The sequence below is a fragment of the Danio aesculapii genome, chromosome 15 (assembly GCF_903798145.1).
Source record: "Danio aesculapii chromosome 15, fDanAes4.1, whole genome shotgun sequence".
In the NCBI taxonomy this organism is placed as follows: domain Eukaryota; kingdom Metazoa; phylum Chordata; class Actinopteri; order Cypriniformes; family Danionidae; genus Danio; species Danio aesculapii.
This window is the reverse complement of record NC_079449.1, coordinates 25,457,310-25,477,576: the sequence shown is the minus strand read 5'-3', so window position 1 is coordinate 25,477,576 and position 20,267 is coordinate 25,457,310. Positions and strand designations below refer to the sequence as shown.

The 20,267-nt window shown below is 35.9% G+C and overlaps 1 protein-coding gene across 1 annotated transcript in view; it reads left to right on the top strand.

Annotated features, from left to right (window-relative positions):
• grik4 (glutamate receptor, ionotropic, kainate 4) overlaps window positions 1-20,267 on the top strand; it is a 624,478-nt gene that overhangs the window by 556,575 nt on the left and 47,636 nt on the right. The window contains exon 13 of the mRNA XM_056473804.1: window positions 17,774-17,977. Coding sequence (XP_056329779.1) covers window positions 17,774-17,977 — 204 coding nt within the window. The remainder of the gene's footprint in view (window positions 1-17,773; window positions 17,978-20,267) is intronic.

The following is a 20,267-nucleotide window of genomic DNA, read 5'->3' as shown; positions in this document are numbered from 1 at the left end:
AAATAATACCCAATCACAAGTATTTGAATTGTAAAACAAGAAAAAATGCCTGAAATGAGCATAAACTAAACGTGAAATTAGAACATTACACTCAAATTTATTTAATAGCCTACACATGAAATAGAACAGGACAGGAAGACAAATTCAGTCTTGAAGAAATTCTCATTTTTGATGAATGCAAACAAGACAAAACCCTTCTTGAAAAAAATGTAACTTGTCTGTCACAAACTGGAAACATGTTTGAGATTTGGCAGGACATTAAAAAGTAAAGGCTGTGAGCTGAGGGAAATGAAAGAAGTGAGAATCTGTGGTTGTTCATTGTCAGACACAAGCTCATCAATGTAATCAGATCTTGCTGTCATTTCTTTTCTACCATTATTCATGATGAGAGTAAATATTTAGTTGGATCATATAGTTAGGTTTAGTAGTGCAACACAAAACTATTTAGTAGTATGTAAGTTGTAACTTAGCATCTATTTATGGCGCAACTAAATCTCTTTATGTGCAATATTAAATGAAACACAACTCAAAAGTTTTTCCATTTTTGACCACTTCCACAGCTAGTTGAAAATGTATTTGACTGGATTGTTTTCATATTTAGATGCCCATGTAATCAAATATGTTCAAATAACCATAAAAGACCACCTACTTTCCACTACGCCCACTGACCAAATTTTTAAGCAATATGTGTTGTTGAAGCGCATTAGGCTGATGGATGAATTGGATTAAAACAGCAGTTGTAAGGAATATGTCTTACTCATTTACTTGTGATCCAGTGCAGCATAATGTATCCTAATATCAAATGTATTCAGGTGTAAACAGGGCCAATGTTGGTAAAATACATTTTGGAGCATTCATTGTTTCCTTTCCTTTGTAGAAGAAAAAGGTTCAAGTTTGAGCTTTATTATGGAAGTTTGGTAAATGCAGCTAATTTTGGAGGACTTACAGTAAAAGCAGAAATGTGAAGCCAATAATTTTATAAAGGCACTTAAATTAATTACGCTATTAAAACTTGTACAGTGCATTGTGTTAGCCAAAAAGTTCTTCTCATTATTTTTGTGGTCAACTGTGCTTTAGGCTTTTCATTGGCATGGCAACAAAATTGTAAAATTGGATATTGGAACTGGATATCATGTTAACCAAAAGTTGTTCTCATTATTTTTGTGGTCATTTGTGTTTTGGATGTTTCGTTGTCATGGCAACTAAGTGGTAAATTTGGATATTGGAATCTATTAAGTGTTTTATGCACTTAAAAAAAGTTTTTTAAGGTTGCTGGCCCACTCAAAGAAGAGACAAAATACTTTTTTTCGTGGAAAGAAAGAGGAAAATAAACTGTGTAATAAGAGATTGTGGTAAATGAGCAGTGTTCTTCTAGTTGTGTGCTTTTAATCGTAATTTGATTACAAGCATGAATAATCTGTACAATCAATTTAATCTAAGCATAAACAGGCCCTAATTGGTCTTTACTCATTGTCTCTACCCACTACAGACCATTTTGAGGGATGTAAACGATAACAACGGTCCTAATGTATTTCCTGTTTTACATTTTTAATTTCCAGAGCTCCCAATAATCCTAAAAGAGCCACATATTGATGAATAACATTATGATAGCTGTTTTAATGTTGGGATATGATTGAATTGTCTCTTGTTACAGTTATTAAAATAGAGATCCAGTTTTTATTGGTTAGAATGTTTAATGTAGGATCCTGATGTCTTATACTGTAGCTATAGCAAAGCAGCATGTAATGCCATTCTGAGAGGATAAAGGATATGTAAGGATAAAATAAAATCACATTTAGGCAAATGTTTTAGGCTCATATTTTTATGAATCAGATTTTTCTCATATTTTTTCTCATTATTTTATCTTTAAGTTAAAAGTTTATGCAATATTTAGCAATTGTTAGATCGTTTTTAAGAATTATATCCTCAATTTTTATATTATATTAAAAAAATTATACCTAAAATATTTAGGCCTCAACACATATTTTTAAAAAATAGAAGTCAAAATTTTGCTGCCAATGCCAAATCAAAAAATTGAACTGTTGTTATTTGTTCACTGTATAACCCAACAATCAACTTTATCAAATGAAATGAGTGTAGTTAACTCAAAATTGACTGAAAGTTAATTCTACTCATTTGAAAAGAGTTTTGAACTCAGTGTTGAGTGTAATGAGTTAATTAAATACCTCATTACTTCAACAGAAATGGAGTTCATAGTACTCATATAGATTAGTTTTTTTAACTCAAATGGTTTGTAGCAATCGGTTTCTTAAAACAGTATGAGTTATTAAGTAACTTATTGGGTTTTACAGCTCTCAGTTGGTTTGAGTTCTCTTCATTATTGGGTTTTACTGTGCTCAAATTGCTTTGTTTTTGTTTAAGCTTTTGAACTTAAATTGTTTGTTGCAATCGGTTTCCTCAAATGGTTTAAGTTGTCTTGAGTTAAGAGTTATCTTAACTTTTTGGGCTGTACAGTGTACGGAATGTTGCCATTAGGCATGGGGCGGTATACGATTCTGACAGTATGATAACCTTGGATAAAAATATTACAGGTATCACAATATAGTGATTACTGCTCTAAAATATGTTCTTTTTAAATGTCTGGGTAAAAAAACTTTGTTCCCCATTTATCACAATAAATATATATTTATTTTAAGAAACATTTAAAATATTTTGGAACAGTAACATGTCAGACTAAATAATAAATAATTCAAATAAATAATTCACTTCCACTCTTTTTATTAGTTTCAAAAACACAAATTTCTTTTCTTTCTTTGGATATAAAGTAAGCCACTGCACTGTTCAGGTTCAAAGCATGCTTGGATGTTGGCATATACAAGATTTGCTTTTCAAATCTTCGCTGAATCGTGGACTGGTCAGTAACTCTTGATGTGGACCAGTAGACCTTTATTGTTGCTCTAGAAAACTCAATAGAATAGTCGAAAAAAACATGTTAAAGTAGCATAACGTACATACAGTTGAAGTCAGAATTATTAGCCCCCTGTTTATCTTTTTCTCCTAATTGCTGTTTAACGGAGCGAAGATTTTTTTCAACACATTTCTAAACATAATCGTTTTAATTACTCATATATAATAATTGATGTTATTTTGCCATGATGACAGTAAATAATATTTGACTAGATATTTCTATACAGACACTTCTATACAGCTTAAAGATACATTTATAGTCTTAACTAGGTTAATTAGGTTAACTAGGCAGGTTAGGGTAATTAGGCAGGTTATTGTATAACGATGGTTTGTTCTGTAGACTTTAGAAAAAAAATATTGCTTAAAGGGGCTAATAATTTTGACCTTAAAATGTTTTTAAAAAAAATAAAAACTGCTTTTATTTTAGCCGAAATAAAACAAATATGACTTTCTTCTGAAGAAAAAATATTATCAGACATACTGTGAAAATTTCCTTGCTCTGTTAAACATCGTTTAGAAAATATTTTAAAAAGAAAAAAATTCAAAGGGGGGCTATTAATTCTGACTTCAACTGTATACCCTAGAATATTTTAGCTCTTTTTAAAACCTTGACATTTCCAAACCATGGTATCCCTGGAAACTGGTCATCGTCCCATGCCTAGTTGCCATATTTGTTATGATTTATCTACCTATGTGCCCTCAAATTGTTTTGTAAATGACAATAATCCCTATGCTCTCATGCAAGATCACAGCAATTGAAAACACTCATTCAACCTTCCACTTGCTTCTCAGTAGACAAAACCAAGTCTCGTCCTTATTTTTGTTCTGTCATTTGAGCAGCTGTTTTACTCAAATACATCACTATATCTTTGACGTTTGATTTAACCCTGAATTAATCCTTAATGTTTATAAAAAGCCTGTTGGGAAAATATTTTAAGCAAATTTTTTACAAACAGTAAACCTTTTTGTGCAGTAAGTGAACTAGAGATGATTATGTTCGTGTGTGTGTGTGTGTGTGTGTGTGTGTGTCTCACAAAAGGAGCGATTGGAGTACAGGTGGACCGATTACTTTCCTCTCATATCTGTTATTGTTAATGTGCTTGATGATGTTGCAGCTGGGAGAACTGGTGAGAACTTTGTGCCATGTGTTTATTCCTCTTTAAAGATATACAGAGAGTTTGGCTGCATTAAAGAGCCACCGAAGAGCAATTTCGGCTCTATCACGGCCCATTCATCACAGGCTGATTGCAAAAGTCTGCTTTATCTCGGTAAACGCAGCGCAGTTGAAAACACGCTGCAGAACTCAGCACCTGTGGACCACTCCACTAGCGTTTTCATTACCGCTCTGAGCTTTTGTCATTGCTGGAGTTACAGCACACTCGCACAAACACACAGATTGAATTTTACCCTGGTGATATGGGCCAGATCTAACATTTTTGTAAGGAAAGACAGTATATTAGAGCCGGTTTGGGCTTGTAGTGGTAAAGCTGTCTAAACTGTACAAACTGTTCTTTGGGTTTTAGTAGTAGCTCTTGATGTCTTTGGCATTATATCATGAGCCAGCGCTTCTGTGCTTTGATTGAGAACACAACTTGTGTTTGTTTTTAAAAATGCAAGCTCAGAGACTGCATTGAATGTGTCAGTTAAGAAAAAGATGATATAACCCAATTGCTTTTTGTAGTGTTCAGGTAAACATTAAGTTGGGATTCCTCAGTGGTTATGATTTAATTCATGCTGAAACAAAAGCTGTTGATGTAAATGTAGTTAATGTAAACACTGGGTAATGGCTTTGCAATATTAAATAAGCATTACACTGTAAAAAATATCTGTTAATAAACAGCTTCTGTATTTTTTTTATTCACAAGTGTTTTCCATTTATTTACAGTTGTGAATTACATTATGGGACCTTGATCTTTGCTCTGTTATCTTTTGATGTGGAAAATTCTACTCTACAGTTTAAAAAAAGTGACTTTTATTCACATTTGAGTAGTTAATGTATAAGAAATAATATATAGAGAAATAAGTGTGTAAAATAACTGAAAATATACTGGCAGTTTATTACAATGTTTTGTACTGTAATATACAACACCAACTCAGACAATATATCACTTTGTGAAGTTTTATAAGCAAATTTCGAGAGAATCATGTGAATTGATTGATCGCGGCTGATCTCTCATCCATAATAATCCAATCAGATTGATCCAAGCCTACAATATAAATAGACCCATTTCACCTTACTGCCGTATCTTTGTTTTGAAAGAATCCCCCCTTCCACTCCATCTCCTTCTTTCAACATAGGCTCATTCTGAAAACATAGCCCTATATACATTCCTGGAGATTACGAATCATGTTGCCAGAGCTCTGTATGGCTGCATTTCGTCTTTAAAACAAACGCTATGGGGCAGTATCACGCCATTCCTTTTCGTGCTACCAGCTGACGTCTTACCTCTGTATGGACAGCTTTCCACTGTTATCAGTTTGTCCAGTTAGCTTGACACATACGTCACCGGACTGGAAATGCAGAGTGGAAAGGTTCCAGAAAGCAGGTAAGACAAAAACAAAATCTATAAAATAAAAGAAAACAAGTAAATAAAAATCGGAGAATGTGGCAAAATCTAAAAACGTGGTAAAGATCAGGGGGCTTTTCTTTTTCTGGATTGCTTTTTTAAAACACTGTCGATTGGGTTTATAGAAGGGGTGGGCGGGTCAATTGGTACTTTTTAGAATAATATTAGTTGGGTTTAGGAGAGGGGGAGGGTACACAGTGAAAAGCATACACAGTGGCTACTGGCTCATTCATGAAAACAAAAACTGCAAAAAAAATAGCTCCTGGGACATATTTCGTGCTGTCCAGAAATGTATACAGGGGTACATGATCAGAATGAGCCTGGGTTGCCTTCTTTTCTTCCTTTACCAGGGGGAGCTCTCATGACCTTCCTGATCTTGAACCCCCTTACATGCTAATTGATCAGGCGGGAGCCCTGAGCTCAATAATCTCCAAGCTCAGGGTTCTCTCCCGGGAAAGCATGACTAACCTGCTAATAGCGTCAAGCAATATCTAAGTCTGAACTCTTGAAAAACTATTAAAAATGTCAATAAAAGTCACATTATTAAAAATTATATTAAAATATGACTCAGTATTACTCAACCAAACTGCAGACAAACTGGAGACAAACTGACCATTGGTAGACTTGGTAAAACACATGTAGTAGAATATGATTGTAACTCACTTTACCCCACTTATACTAGAGAACTTCTCAGAATAATATTACTCCTTTAATACCTATTAATAATGCTGAATAATTTCTGACCTTTAGATGGTAATAATTCTTTTAGCTGCGAGGAATAATGTGAGTTTAAATGGGTCATGAATTATTTTATAATGTTTCCTGGAGTTCACTTATAATGTTAGTAGGATTATTACATATAAAAAGCCATCATTTATAAGTTCAAAACAAATTAGGCTGATGAAGTTTAAATGAATGGGTCTCCTGTAAGACTTAAGTAGCTGGATAGCATAATACTTTGTTAAAGTAGCACAGCCCCAAAAAGTCACAACTAAGTATAACACATCAATCAGAAATAATTGGTTAAATCCAATTGAAACTTCATTCGAATTAGATGGGGTGGTTTAATCTACACTGAAAAAAAATATTCATTGGATGTACTTTTTGAACATTACTAAATTGAACTTGTTTGTTTAAATTCAGCCCATATAATTTGTTTGCAACCACTGAACTTAAATAGTAAATCCAATTAATCATTTTTTTCAGTGTAGGTAAAATGGATCAAATGGAAAACGGAACTTGGAAAGGTTTGTGCTTGTGCAATGATACAGTATACGATGTGTGTCTCACTGAATGAGCTTTTGTTTATGAACAGAGTAATAAGTGACTCTTGTGTCTTTCTAAAATTAGCCTACTCTTGGATTGTGAAGTGGTGCAGGACAATGTTGTCCCACCAGTCCTTGCTTCAGGCTTTTATCCACAATATGTAGGAACGGGCATTTTTACTGCATGATAAATGTACTGTAATCAGCAGGGCACAAAGCTCTATGTTCTTGTCAACTCCCATAATACATTAATATTAAGGGACGAATTTACTAAGAACCTGTGCCAGAGCAAACTCTCATTTTGGTGGTAATGTACATTTATACCATCAGATTACTCAAATTTTGATTACTCATTTTAAATCAAACATCTATGGGAAAGCCAACATGATAATTATTTTAAATAACGAGGGTGATACTTTAATTTGATAGTGCTGTGAATAACTTTGCAACTACATTGTCATTAAAGGGTTAATGGATGTCTGCTTACTGATAACATTTTATTTTAATGATCTCCCAACAGACTAAAATGTCATGCAGTGTAACAATGGTTTATATATCTAAAACAACACTTGCTGGTCATGTTTATAATAGGAATCAACTGAAGTCGTCCTGAAAAACATATTAACAGTGCAGCCACAAAAAACAAACTATTTTTATTTTAAATGTTACTGTACACTTGTATTCGTTCATTCATTCATTCATTTTCTTTTCAGCTTAGTCCCTTTATTAATCTGGGGTGGGCACAGCGGAATGAACCACCAACTTATCCAGCATATGTTTAACGCAGCGGATGCCCTTCCAGCTGCAACCCATCTCTGGGAAACTTGTATTGTTATTGTAATGTTAATGATAGGGTGGTATGTTGGCTCAGTTGTTAGCACTGTTGCCTCAGAGCAAGAAGGTTACTGCTTTGATTTCCAGCTGGGCCGGTGGGCATTTCTGTGTGGAGTTTGCATGTTCTCTTCATTTTCGTGTGGGTTTTCATTAGTAAAAAAAAAATTGACCATTGTGTGTGCGTGTGTGTGCATGTGTGTGCGTGTGTGTGCGTGTGTGTGCGTGCGTGTGTGTGCGTGTGTGTGTGTGTGCGCGTGTGTGTGTGTGTGTGTGTGTGTGTGTGTGTGTGTGTGTGTGTGTGTGTGTGTGTGTGTGTGTGTGTGTGAATGTGAGAGTGTATGGGTGTTTTACAGTACTGTTTTGCGGCTGGAAGGGCATCCATTACGTAAAACATGTGCCGGAATAGTTGGCGGTTCATTCCGCTGTGGTGACCCCTGCTTAATCAGGGACTAAGCTGAAGGAAAGTGATTGAATGAATGTTGATATTATCCTTCAAACCACTAGGTTTTACCTTTTTTTCAGCAAGATGCTGAGTAATTTTAAACAAAATTTAGTTTGGTCACAGGTCAATACACATAAGTACAGTACATTATTCCATTTTTGCACAAATGTTATTTGTTACATTGATAATATTTCAATTATAATATGTTATGTTCTGAATGAAAATTAAACATTATTTCAACCAAACTTCACTTTTTAGTTATATAAGCAGATACCTTCAATATAGGCTCATTCTGAAAAAATATCCTTATATACATTTCTGGAGATCGCTAATTATGTAGCCAGAAGTGCGTTTGGCTGCATTTCTTCTTTCAAACAAATGCTACTGGACGGTATGACGCTGTTTCTTTTCGCGCTTACGAGCTGACCGCTTACCTCTGTGTAGACGGCTTTCCCGCTGTTACCAGTTTGTCCAGTTAGCTCACCACGTACTGTACGTAGGCATACTTGAAACACAGAGAGGAGTTGACCAAGATGACGGGGTTTAAACAGTTTCAGAAAGTGGATTAGACAAAAACAGAATCCAAAAAATAAAATAAACAAGTAAATAGCAGGGTGAGAATGTGGTAACTGTCACTTGGGTTTAGGAAAGTGGGTGGGACGCAGGTCAATGGGTGCTTTTGAAAACACTATTGGTTGGGTTTAGGGAAGGATGAGGGTTGGTCAGTCAGTCAGTCATTCAGTCAGTCAAACAGTCATTCGACAGCGGCCTCTGGTGGATTTACATGAGAACAGCAGGCACAAATGGCACTCGTGAAAGAAATTTGAGATCTGAAAAAGCGCACACAGCGGACTCTGGTGGACTCGCGGAAAAAAAAAACTGCCAAAAATTATAGCTCCTGGGACGTATTTGGCGCTCTGCAGAAATGTATATAGGGGTACGATTTCAGAATGACCCCGAGTTGGATATTTGCATTGAAATACATTGTATATAAAAATACTTTCGTAAATGTAATTCTCAAAGGGGAATAAAAGACTTTTCCTTTTCACATGCAGAGAAAACATGCTAAACGCAAGCTTGTTCGTGATTTGGTGTGTTATAATTGCCTACAGTCTCCCCTGTAGTCATCTTTGGTTAAAAACTGTTGGTGTTTGGCCAGCATGCACAGACCATTAAGGCCAGAGGTGAATTCACAGTTGTGGGACTTTGCCGTGTGGTAATCCAGATGCTTCTTTTCACATTCTCAATCATGTACTAACGTTTATTATGTTTGCCTCATACCGTAAATACCTGATTTGCACAATTCCCTTATTGACTCAAACACTAAAAGAACACAGTATGAGCGAATTCAAGATGCTGTTAAGGCTTTATGTTTAATACGTTTTTAACCTTTGTTTGCTGTCATCCCTTTTGAGCTTGATATGCGTTCCTGTTTTTCACAGATAAGCTGTCACCGGGCCTTTTTTCTTGTCTAAGCTCAAATAAATATTGTTTTGCCTATGAAGCAGGGTTCACTTTCCGTTCACTCTATAAAGTCATCTTTATGTGATGCTATCTGCGATTTTTCTCTACATCTTCTTGAATTGAGTCCCTGAGTAAAGTCAGGAAGCTGTACCAAACTGTGCCTAAGAGTCTATCTCAGAAAGAGAAGGAATAGTGAAGCATTATTAATCTGTATGGCTGCAATAGCAGCTCAGTGATATGATATGGAATGGATAGTGTATCAGTGCATCTTCTGAACGAAAAGAGAGTCGTCAGATTCACGCTCACTGCAATCAATGATGGCGATAAAGTGCTCTTTCTGAAAACACAGAGAAATACGATTGCGGAGACAATTTCATGATGAAACCTCAGACACGCCGTCTTCGGTGGACAGACCACTTTTATTGTGTTCAAGATGGCCTTTATTCGCACGGCAATTGGAAATGTTCATAAATATAAAATGTGAGGTGCTATCTTCATGTAATATGCTGCCTCTGTGGCCAATTCTTCGACCGCTGTTTCTGTCTGGAGCATCTTCAGTCCCATTCACTCCCTGAAAGACATAAAAAATCAGAGCAGTCATAAATGAATCAAACAAGGAGTGCTGCACCATTCAATGACCAGGCTCGCTCAGGCTTTTTTGGGAATGTCTGAGAAATGCTAACACACAAATCCAATTTTTCTTCACCTTCCGAGCAAAAAAGCTGGGAGATTTGATTCCAAGTAAGATTGACTTTAATGTGTTTGTTTTCCAAATGCACCAAACCAGACTGCCGCCATGCTATATTTGTAAAATGGATTTCATCAGCTGACAGCCTTCCAAGAAAACAAATAGAATCAAATCTGCTGCCGATCCCAGACTGGTGAGGAATGTTGCATTTGGCAGACTTGACACTCAAAGTGCCCTTAATCTCACTGTCTACGCTATTAAACGGAAAGTTTCTTTCTCTGATGTGACCCGCAGATTTTATGGAAGCATTCGAGCTCGGAAGAGAGGATTGCTTGGCCTGATAACAGCACTCACTCAGTTGATTGATGCCTGAGCTCCATTCCTAAGATTGATGGCGATACGCCAGGACCGGTCCTGTGTGTTCACAGTTAACCTCTCTCCTCTTCCTCGATTGCTTCCTCCCCCTTTCCATAGGCTTGGCTAATAATAGGTTATTAAATGTAAATGTGTAAAGTGGCTCCATTTTCCATCATCAGTCAGAAGGCGGCTGAGTAATGAAAAAAAAAAGAATTCAATTAATTTTAGATATTGCTCGTATTTAGTTTCTGCAATAATTATATATAATTTTTTTAAAAGGCTTTGCTAACTGAAGGATGACTAAAAACCTAACTGTTTTTATTCTTATTTATTGTTATATGGAGTTGTGTGTAATTTGAAACCTAAGCAAAGGCTAAACATGCTTACTGAATACTATCTTGTATCATTTGTCCAGTTTGTAGCTTAATAATCCTACGTCTCATGTAATCTAGATGTGTACTCTAATGAAATTTAACCATGGTTGTATTATATTAAAAGTATTACTCATGGTTTTTGGTGTATTGATTACCGATTGTATCACCACAGTTCTACTACAAACACCACAATTAAGTTGTGGTTCAGACTTAAGATTTAGCTTGCTAAGTGAAAATAACCTGAAAACACAATAAGAAAAGCATTTAATTTTAGTATTGTAGCTGCTATGAGTGATTTAAAAGTTGTTATACACTACCTGACAAAAGTCTTGTCGACTATCCAAGTTTAGGAACAACAAGTAATAACTTGACTTCTAGTTAATCATTTGGTATCAGAAGTGGCATATATGAAAGGCAAAGGCCTCTAGATTTCGCTTTTTTTTCCAAAAGAAAATATGATCATGCCCTGATTTTTAATGATTTAATTAAGACAGTAAGGTCTGACTTTGCTTAAACAAAAGTCTTGTCACTTAACAGAAATAATGTTCAGTATAGAAAATAAAGTCATGGTGAAGTGGAAAAAGAATTTATATTGTGTATGACTCCCATGAGCTTGGAGAACTGCATTCATACATCTCTGCAATGGCTCTGATAACTTATTAATAAAGTCATCTGGAATGGCAAAGTAAGCAATCTCGCAGGACTCCCAGAGTTCATCAAGATCCTTTGGGTTCATCTTCAATCCCTCCTCCTTCATCTTACCCCAGACATGCTCATAATGTTCATGTCTAGTGACTGGGCTGGCCAATCCTGGAACATCTTGACCTTCTTTGCTTTAAGGAACTTTGATGTGGAGGCTGAAGTATGAGAAGGAGTGCTATCCTGCTGAAGAATTTGCCCTCTCCTGTGGTTTGTAATGTAATGGGCAGCACAAATGTCTTCATACCTCAGGCTGTTGATGTTGCCATGCTCTCTGCAGATCTCTCGCACGCCCCCATACAGAATGCAACCCCAAACCATGATTTTTCCTTCACCAAACCTGACAGATTTCTCTGAGAATCTTGGGTCCATGTAGGCTCCAATAGGTCTTCCGCAGTATTTGTGATTATTGGGGATGCAGTTCAGCAGATGATCGGAAAAATCTACCTTGTGCCATTTTTCCAAATGATCAACTAGTCAAGTTATTATTTGTTGCTTTTAACAAGATGTTTTTCAGGTAGTATAAGATTGTTAACTGTTAATTTTGAAAATGTGATTGCTGGCAGAAAAGACTTAAAAACAAAAAAAGAGGTTTCATTTTATTGTTTAGCTTCAAAATCAAAAATCAAAGCTGTGACTTACTTAGCATTTGTAAGATATGTAATAGAAAAAGGCTTAGTTAGGCTGAGCATTTAGCTTGCTAACCAAAGAATAACATTAAACACAAAGTAACAGAGTAATGTTTATTTTGAACATGGTATCTTCGGTTTATTTAAAATAACACAAGTAAAAATATATCTAAAGAATATATGAACTAGTTGGTGGCTCAGTGGTTAGCACTGTTGCCTCACAGCAAGAAGGACACTGGTTCAAGTCATGGCTGGGCCAGTTTGCATCTCTGTGTGGAATTTGTATGTTCTTCACGTGTTTGTGTGGGTTTGCTCCGGGCGGTTCGGTTTCCCCCACTGTTTAAAGACATGCGGTACAGGTGAATTGAATGTGTGAGAGAATGAGAGATTGCATGGGTGTTTCCCAGTACTGGGTTGCAGCTGAAAGGACAACTACTGTGTAAAACATATGCTGAATAAGTTAGTGGTTCATTCCGCTGTGGCGACCGCTGATGAATAAAAATACTAAGCTGAAGTAAAATTAATGAATAAATGAGTAGCTGTTAACGTGAATCTGTGTGGTAAAAGGAGAACGAGTGGGATGCCGGACAGAGGCTTTTACGTTCCTGTTTTGTTCTTTCTTTTAATCTGCCTCCAGTTATTTCTTTTGTTTTGGTCATTTATATTGCTTTGCCAAAGTTGTTATTGTCATCTTGTTTATTTTCATTAGTTTTCTTTTTTATTCTTCATTTGAGATCCTTTGTTGATATTCTTTGTTTTCCCCAGGGGATTTGTAGAGGTAGCTGTCATGTGACTTACATCCTTACATCACCTAGCAAACCTGTTTATAGACACACCAGGTTTAGGAGTGAGCGCTTTCTTTGTATTTTTCTGTTTGGTTAAAATTAGAGTAGGTAGGTTAAGGAGAATAAATGCCAAAGACTTGCTTTCGATTATTTTGTTTTCAGTCAGGTTATAGGGATTTTACTGAGTTAGTTAGATTTTTGTTATTTTCTTTTCTTTCAGCGGCACTTTTGTCCTTATTCCCCGTGGGAATTTTGTATTATTTTGTTATTATAAATTGTATATAATTAGCCTTTTGTGGTTATTTGTTGTTATCTATATTCTTCTTCTTTATTATTACTATTTTCAGTTTATCTTTTTTTTGTATAATACATTTTTCTCTTGTTGGTAGTATTTTGGTTGATGCATGGTTTTCTTCTTCCCCCATATTACACAGAATTGTCACAATATAAATGTTACTGACTTCAGTCCCTAGTCTAACATCAGGAAGTCGTAACAATCACTCAAAACATCATGAATGGGAAGTGTTTTAACTGAACATTTGTTTTGTAAAATTATATGATTGTCGCAATCATATATTACAAATTAACCGTTTGATTATACAGTAGTAGAAGTGTTGTAATCATGGTTTTTTAGCTGATTGATTACCATTTGTTTAACCACAGTTTCTCCACAATGACCATGGTTAAACTATGTTTAGTGTAGGAAATGGTTTATTGTGGTGAACAATAACCTTACTTTTAAAGTTTTATTTATAGGTAAACCTGCTTAACTTTCTTAAATGACTAGTACCAGATCTCCATTTCCAATACTGACCGTGATATGCCATGCCTGGCCCTGTATGCACACTCTTCCTCCATCTTTTCATAGATTCAGCTTTTAATGGATTATTAAATATAAATATGTAATCACTCCTCTTTCTTTGACTTAATCATCAATCAGACCAGAGGCTAGTTGGCCATTATGTCCAACACGTAATGACCCAAAGCCGTCAATGACTTCTCTCACCCAATGTGTAGACCTATTAATTGAATCCAGAAGGTTTGTTTATTAGCTTTCATCTTTTCTTCAAAACCGTCTGCCTAATACGCAACTGGCCCATGAAATGCAGCTCTTTAATAGGCCTAGTTTGAAAGAAAGTGTCCGGCTGCAATACTTGAGTGCCTCCAGCAGGCTGTAAGCGATGAGAATTTGCATTTATATTGTGCTTTTCTGCATAACCACCGCAGCAGTGTCAGTGCGGGGCATGACGGTAACATGCGTGGATGATTCAACGAGTTAATGAACAAAATGGAAGGATTTGCATTTATAGAGTGTCAGACTCTGGGCCAAAGCTGTTCCTCTTTGTGCCATGGCAATATGGGATTTCGCTGTTTGCTCCGACAGGTCCAAGGTGCGCACATCCATCTGCAAATACAGCGTGCCGCTTTTATGGACATACAAATGAGGTGAAAGGATTGTTATCGTGTTATTTGGATGCATATGAGCGGCTCGTATTAATAGGGTTCAGGTTTATTTGAAGTGTCGGAACATGTCCATTGACGTCCCACCTCGTCTGACAGGCCACAAGACCCAGCTGCTGCTTGACTCAGGCCAGCTGGAGCGTAGCCACTGGGCACATCAGAAATCAAGGATGCAGGATCAGACAGGCAGGTAAAAAAAAGAAAAGAAAAAAGAAGAAAGTGTTGCCATGGCAATGCAAAAGACTGAAAAGTCTCCTCAGCTCTTCAGATTGCCACTCAAAGCATCGGAGTGGAGCGAGTCAGATTTACTAGTGAAAATGAAACACTCTCTCCAGCCGACCAGTCTACGCTAAGCAAATCTTAAGTACAACAGAGCCATTTTAGTGTCTGTCCTGCCGCAACACATCAGGCAAAGTGATTTTTTTTCCCTTTCTTTCTTTTTTTTTATAACAAAAAGTGATTTTGAAAAGCTTTTACATGGCTGGTTGCATTCTGAAGTGACTGTTTATGTCCAAGGTGACAATGTTTTGTTCAATTTATGCAAAGTGTATGAAAAATGAAAGTAACACACTCCACCGCCATGCATACCAACAAAACATCTGTGTATCAATGTATGGCAGTGGGCACAGCGAGTGTTTATTGAACGAATCGTGGCTGAAATGTTTACAAAGCCTTAATTTTAAACACAGATTGCTTAATAAATCTGCTCAGGCTTTGGGCAGGATGAGAACACAAACCGTAAATTAGAAACTTTGTCTTTTGGTGGGCTCGCATTAATCACAAACTCTCATGACTGCACTGTGCATTTTAGCACATCCTCAGACTTCTAAAAGACATCAGAATATAAGGCTGGAGGCAGTGATAGAAAAAGCATCATACCTCATACTTAAAACTCAGGCAAAACGACACCAAAGTTAACCAAAATGGCGCCGAAATTGCTAACACACTCAATTTTATTTTCTATTCTGTCTGGTTTAACAAAATGGTCTGGGCTTCTATTTACACTTTTTATTTAATTTCTTTTTTATACATTTTATTTTGAAGAAATACTTTCTAATACTAACATGCTCTATCTATTATCTCTATCTATTATCTCGCTTTATATGTATCTAAAACATTGATTAATACTGACAATGAGCCATTCCAGCATTATTAATGTGACATTTGCAGTCAAAATTCAAAACGTGAATTTACAGAGAAAGTATGTGTTAACATTATATTGAAAAATCTGTTTATATTTTCCAAAACAGCTAACCACAGAGTTATGGGATCAGAAAAATATCAATCTCTAAACATTTTTTAGGTTTTAAATGAGGAAAATAAACATGTGTTATGGATTTGATGAAAAAAAGTGTGCGAGTTTACAGTATACAACATACTTTGTAGAAGTTATGTGAATTAAACTGCACAACCCAAAAGAAGTAATGCTTATCAAAAGGATAAGAGTTGGCTTTTTGATTTGATTTTATTTTACAATTTTGGATTGATGAGGAAAAAGCATTGCTATGGATGTGACACCTCTGCATTATGAATGTGACAGATCGGCCGATTCAAATGTTATCACTCAATTGAATGGGCGTTAGAGTCAGTAGGGGCCTTCTGTGCCTAATGGTAGGCTCAGAAGGCTGTTATCATCCATCCACATGGTTAATCATCTATCATGGTTAATCGGCCAGAAGTTAACAAGAATTATTTTTATTATTTATTAAATGTCCCATTAATAGTTTTTATTGACGTCTACCATTACCCCAACCCACAAAGTAATGTAAAAACAGATCTGAATCTGGAGTCCTTGTGGATGGATGATAACAGCCTTCTGAGCCTACCAGTAGGTGCAGAAGGCACCTACAAGCCCATATCTATCAGCTGATAACCACTGATAACGCAGATTCAATGGAGTGATAACATTCAAAGCGGGTGGACAGATGTGAAATTGGTATTTGTGTGACTTTGATAAATCAAGTATAATTGTTTGAAAACATTGACAGAGACTTTTTTGTAGTATTTTTAAAGTAATGTAAAATACTTATACAGAAAAAATGTAGAAATGGTTTCGCTATTTATATTTAAAAAAAGTCATGTCAAGGTTGACATTTGCATGGAATTGCTCCAATGCCTTTTTCCATTTTCTATAATGAAATCCTTTATCTGAACTTCTAATGTGTATTAATATAAATAACATGAACATATTATAAAGTGTAGTTTTGACTGGGGTGGCACAGTGGGGCAATGGGTAGCGATGTAACCTCACAGCAAGAAGGTTGCTGGTTTGAGCCCCAGCTAGGTTAGTTGGCATTTCAGTGTAGAGATTGCATGTTCTCCCCGTGTTCGCGTGGGTTTCCTCCGGGAGCTCGAGTTTCCCCCACAAGTCAAAAAGACATGTGCTAGGTGAATTGGGGAAGCTAAATTGTCCGTAGTGTATGGTCTGTATGTTCTGGTCCTCCAGGTCAGGGGATTAAATTAAATGTTACAAAACACCAACATGGTATGGCTAAATATCAACTTCAATATAAATGGCCCTGGGAGTAAGTATGTTTTGACTGGTTCATTAAAGGTTTTATTCTCGCTTTATCCTCTTTTAGAAGCATATCGTATTAATTACTTTAGTTTCTTTTTCCCTTCTCTTAAATGACAAGCGATTTCATTTAAAACTGTTTTGTCTAAAGCTATTTTGTCAGATAGCTTTGTGCCCAATGCCTACAAACCTTTCACTTGATGTTATTTTTCCTGAGAACTAAAAATGTTTAGTCTGAGTTTTGATGTATTAGAATTAAAAGACAGGTTTGAGAATCTACAAAAATGTACCGCATACAATTACCTCTCCTGAATTTATGTCTGAGTTTTGGAATAAAAAGCTATAAAAACTAACGCAATATGTTTTTATTCAAACAGAATCTTACGTAAACTGAAATTCACAAATATATTATTCTATTCATAACAGAAAGCCTTAACAGATCATCTGATCTCATTTAATGGTTCTAAAAGTCAAAACTGAAATGATCAAAAGGATATTTGTGTTTGCATTTTGCCTTGTTGTCAAAGTAAATTATTTTGAAGGGAAACATTTTTTAACAGTGTTTTCCCTGTTTTTATCAACCATTTTTATCACTAATACTTTGCAGCAGTTTCCCAGGAAGCAACAGGTTTGCTGTGTTGAAAATATGGGATGGAAATGATTGTCCTTTTTCTTTTTATCTGTCAGACAAAACTTTTTGCCCTTTGATAAAGAAGTGTATTGAAATGTGTGAGTTCTTCACTGACACCAGTGCTGTGTTTACAGGAAAACCCATACGTAATGCTGAGAGCCAATCACCAGGAGCTTGAAGGGAACGATCGCTATGAGGGCTTCTGTGTGGACATGCTGAAAGAGCTGGCGGATATCTTGAAGTTCAAATATCGCATTCGGCTAGTTGGAGACGGTGTGTACGGGGTGCCGGGAGCCAATGGTACCTGGACAGGGATGGTGGGAGAGCTCATCAGCAGGGTAAGTGGCATAAATCGGTTAACCACATTTTACAGTAATCAGCTGTCATGCACTATTAAAAACTTCAAATCTTAATTAAATACTATACTATACTACACTAAAATGTCTGTCATTCAAAGTATATTTTATATTGAATTAAGTGATTACGCAAAAAATGAACCCCCTAGGAGAAATGAAAAGCATTTGTTTTTCTCAAAGTAGTATTTTTACTTTAAACCAGCAGTTTTCATGTCATGTGACCACATGAAAAAGAGCACTGCTTATGTTTCCTCTTCAGTTTTTATGTATTTCTAATGTAAGTTTGATTGACATCTTCCGTGATATTTATAGCTATACTGAAATCACCAGCAGATAGTTTACCTCAAATCTTGAAAATAAAATAACTAGCAATAGCATAGCCTATATATGTGTTTATTATAGTGTAGTCCAAAGTACAATTTTACTTTGATTTTGAAGTTGAACGAAAGTAATTTGATTAATTCATGCTCTATAAAAAACAATATTTTACCTTTGAGTGAATGTCATTTTTTCCTTGGACAGATTAAATATTTTAATTAATATAATGATATTTTTAACACTATAATTTTAGGGAAATGTATAAATTTAGCTGTAACTAATTACAGTATTAGGTTGGTCCAAAGCAAAATTACACTTTGATCTAAGGCAGGGATGTCCAAACTCAGTTTTGGAAGGCCAGTGTCCAGCATATTTTAGTTCCAACCCCAGTTAAACACATCTGAACCAGCTAATCAAGCTCTTTCAAAGGATATTAGAAACTTCCAGGGAGGTGTGCTAAAGGAAGTTGGAGCTAAACTATGCAGGACAGGAAAGAGTTAGGACACCCCTACTATACTATACTATACTATACTATACTATACTATACTATACTATACTATACTATACTATACTATACTGAACTACTGTACTATACTATACTATACCATACTATACTGAATTACTATACTGAACTATTATACTATACTATACTATACTATACTATACTATACTATACTATACTATACTATACTATACTATATTGAACCACTATACTATACTGAATTATACTATACTATACTATACTATACTGTACTGTACTGTACTGTACTATACTATACTATACTATACTATATTATACTATACTATACTGTATAAAGTGTTATTGTAAAACATAGGTCTCAAACTCAACTCCTGAGGGCCACAGCTCTTCACAGTTTTGCTCCAACCCTTATCAAACACAGCTAATCCAAATATTCGAGGTCTTCAAAAGAGGCATGAGCACATTCATTAGTTGGATCAGCTGTGTTTGATCAGGGTTGGAGCAGAGCTGCGGCCCTCCAGGAATTGAGTTTGAGACCTATGTTGTCAAGCCTTTTAAAACAAAAAAAAATTTTAAGTACCGTAATAATAAGTGTGATTCTGTAAGAGCAAAAATATTTAACTTTTTTACTTTGTTTCTGATTTCCTACAGAATTTTTAACCTTTATGAGTGCAACTTTTTAACCTGCTGACTGTGTTGTATGTGTCGCCATTCATGAAAATTCATTCACATTATGTGGTTGTTGCCAGTCAAATTAAATCAGTGTCAACATCATTGCACTGCAGAGGTGGCACAGAAGCTGCATTTCAAGTGGTATTTAGCTCAACTGACAAATGATGTATATAGCAGAGATGCAAGGAATTATTTACACTGCAGTAGCAAAAGCATGTTAAAGAGCCTATATTATGGGTTTTTGAAAATGCCCTTCCATGTAGTGTGTAACACAGCTCTAAGTGAAGTGAAATATCCAGCTAAGGCTTAAATCTGTAAGTGTACAGTGTTTAAAACTATTGATTCATCTATAAAAGAGTCGACTCATAGTGCTTCAAACGAGTCGTCTTGATAACGAGTCATTAGGTGTTTCGCGATGACGCAGCCACGAAACACAAGCCTCGCCAGTAGTTACGCGCGCAAACCAGGGAGATTTGAAACCTGCGGCCCCGCCCACTAACACAGAAAAAACACTAGACACACACACACAGACGCCGCCGGTCGAATGAAGTCACGCTGTGCTCAGATGGATAATATTGACAGTCTCTACCCAAAGATGAAACTGTGAAGAGTCAGTGGTTGAGGTTTATTCACTAGTGTAAGTAAGTGCGATTAAAATTGTTGCCTCGTTTAACTTGCAAATTATGTATTTATTGTGTTTTGTTACTTGTTAACCTGGTACAGTACACGCGGTTACTCTTTATATTCTCTTATCACATGTAAGCCACGTTAAAAACGCGACGCATGCCGCTTTGTTTACGG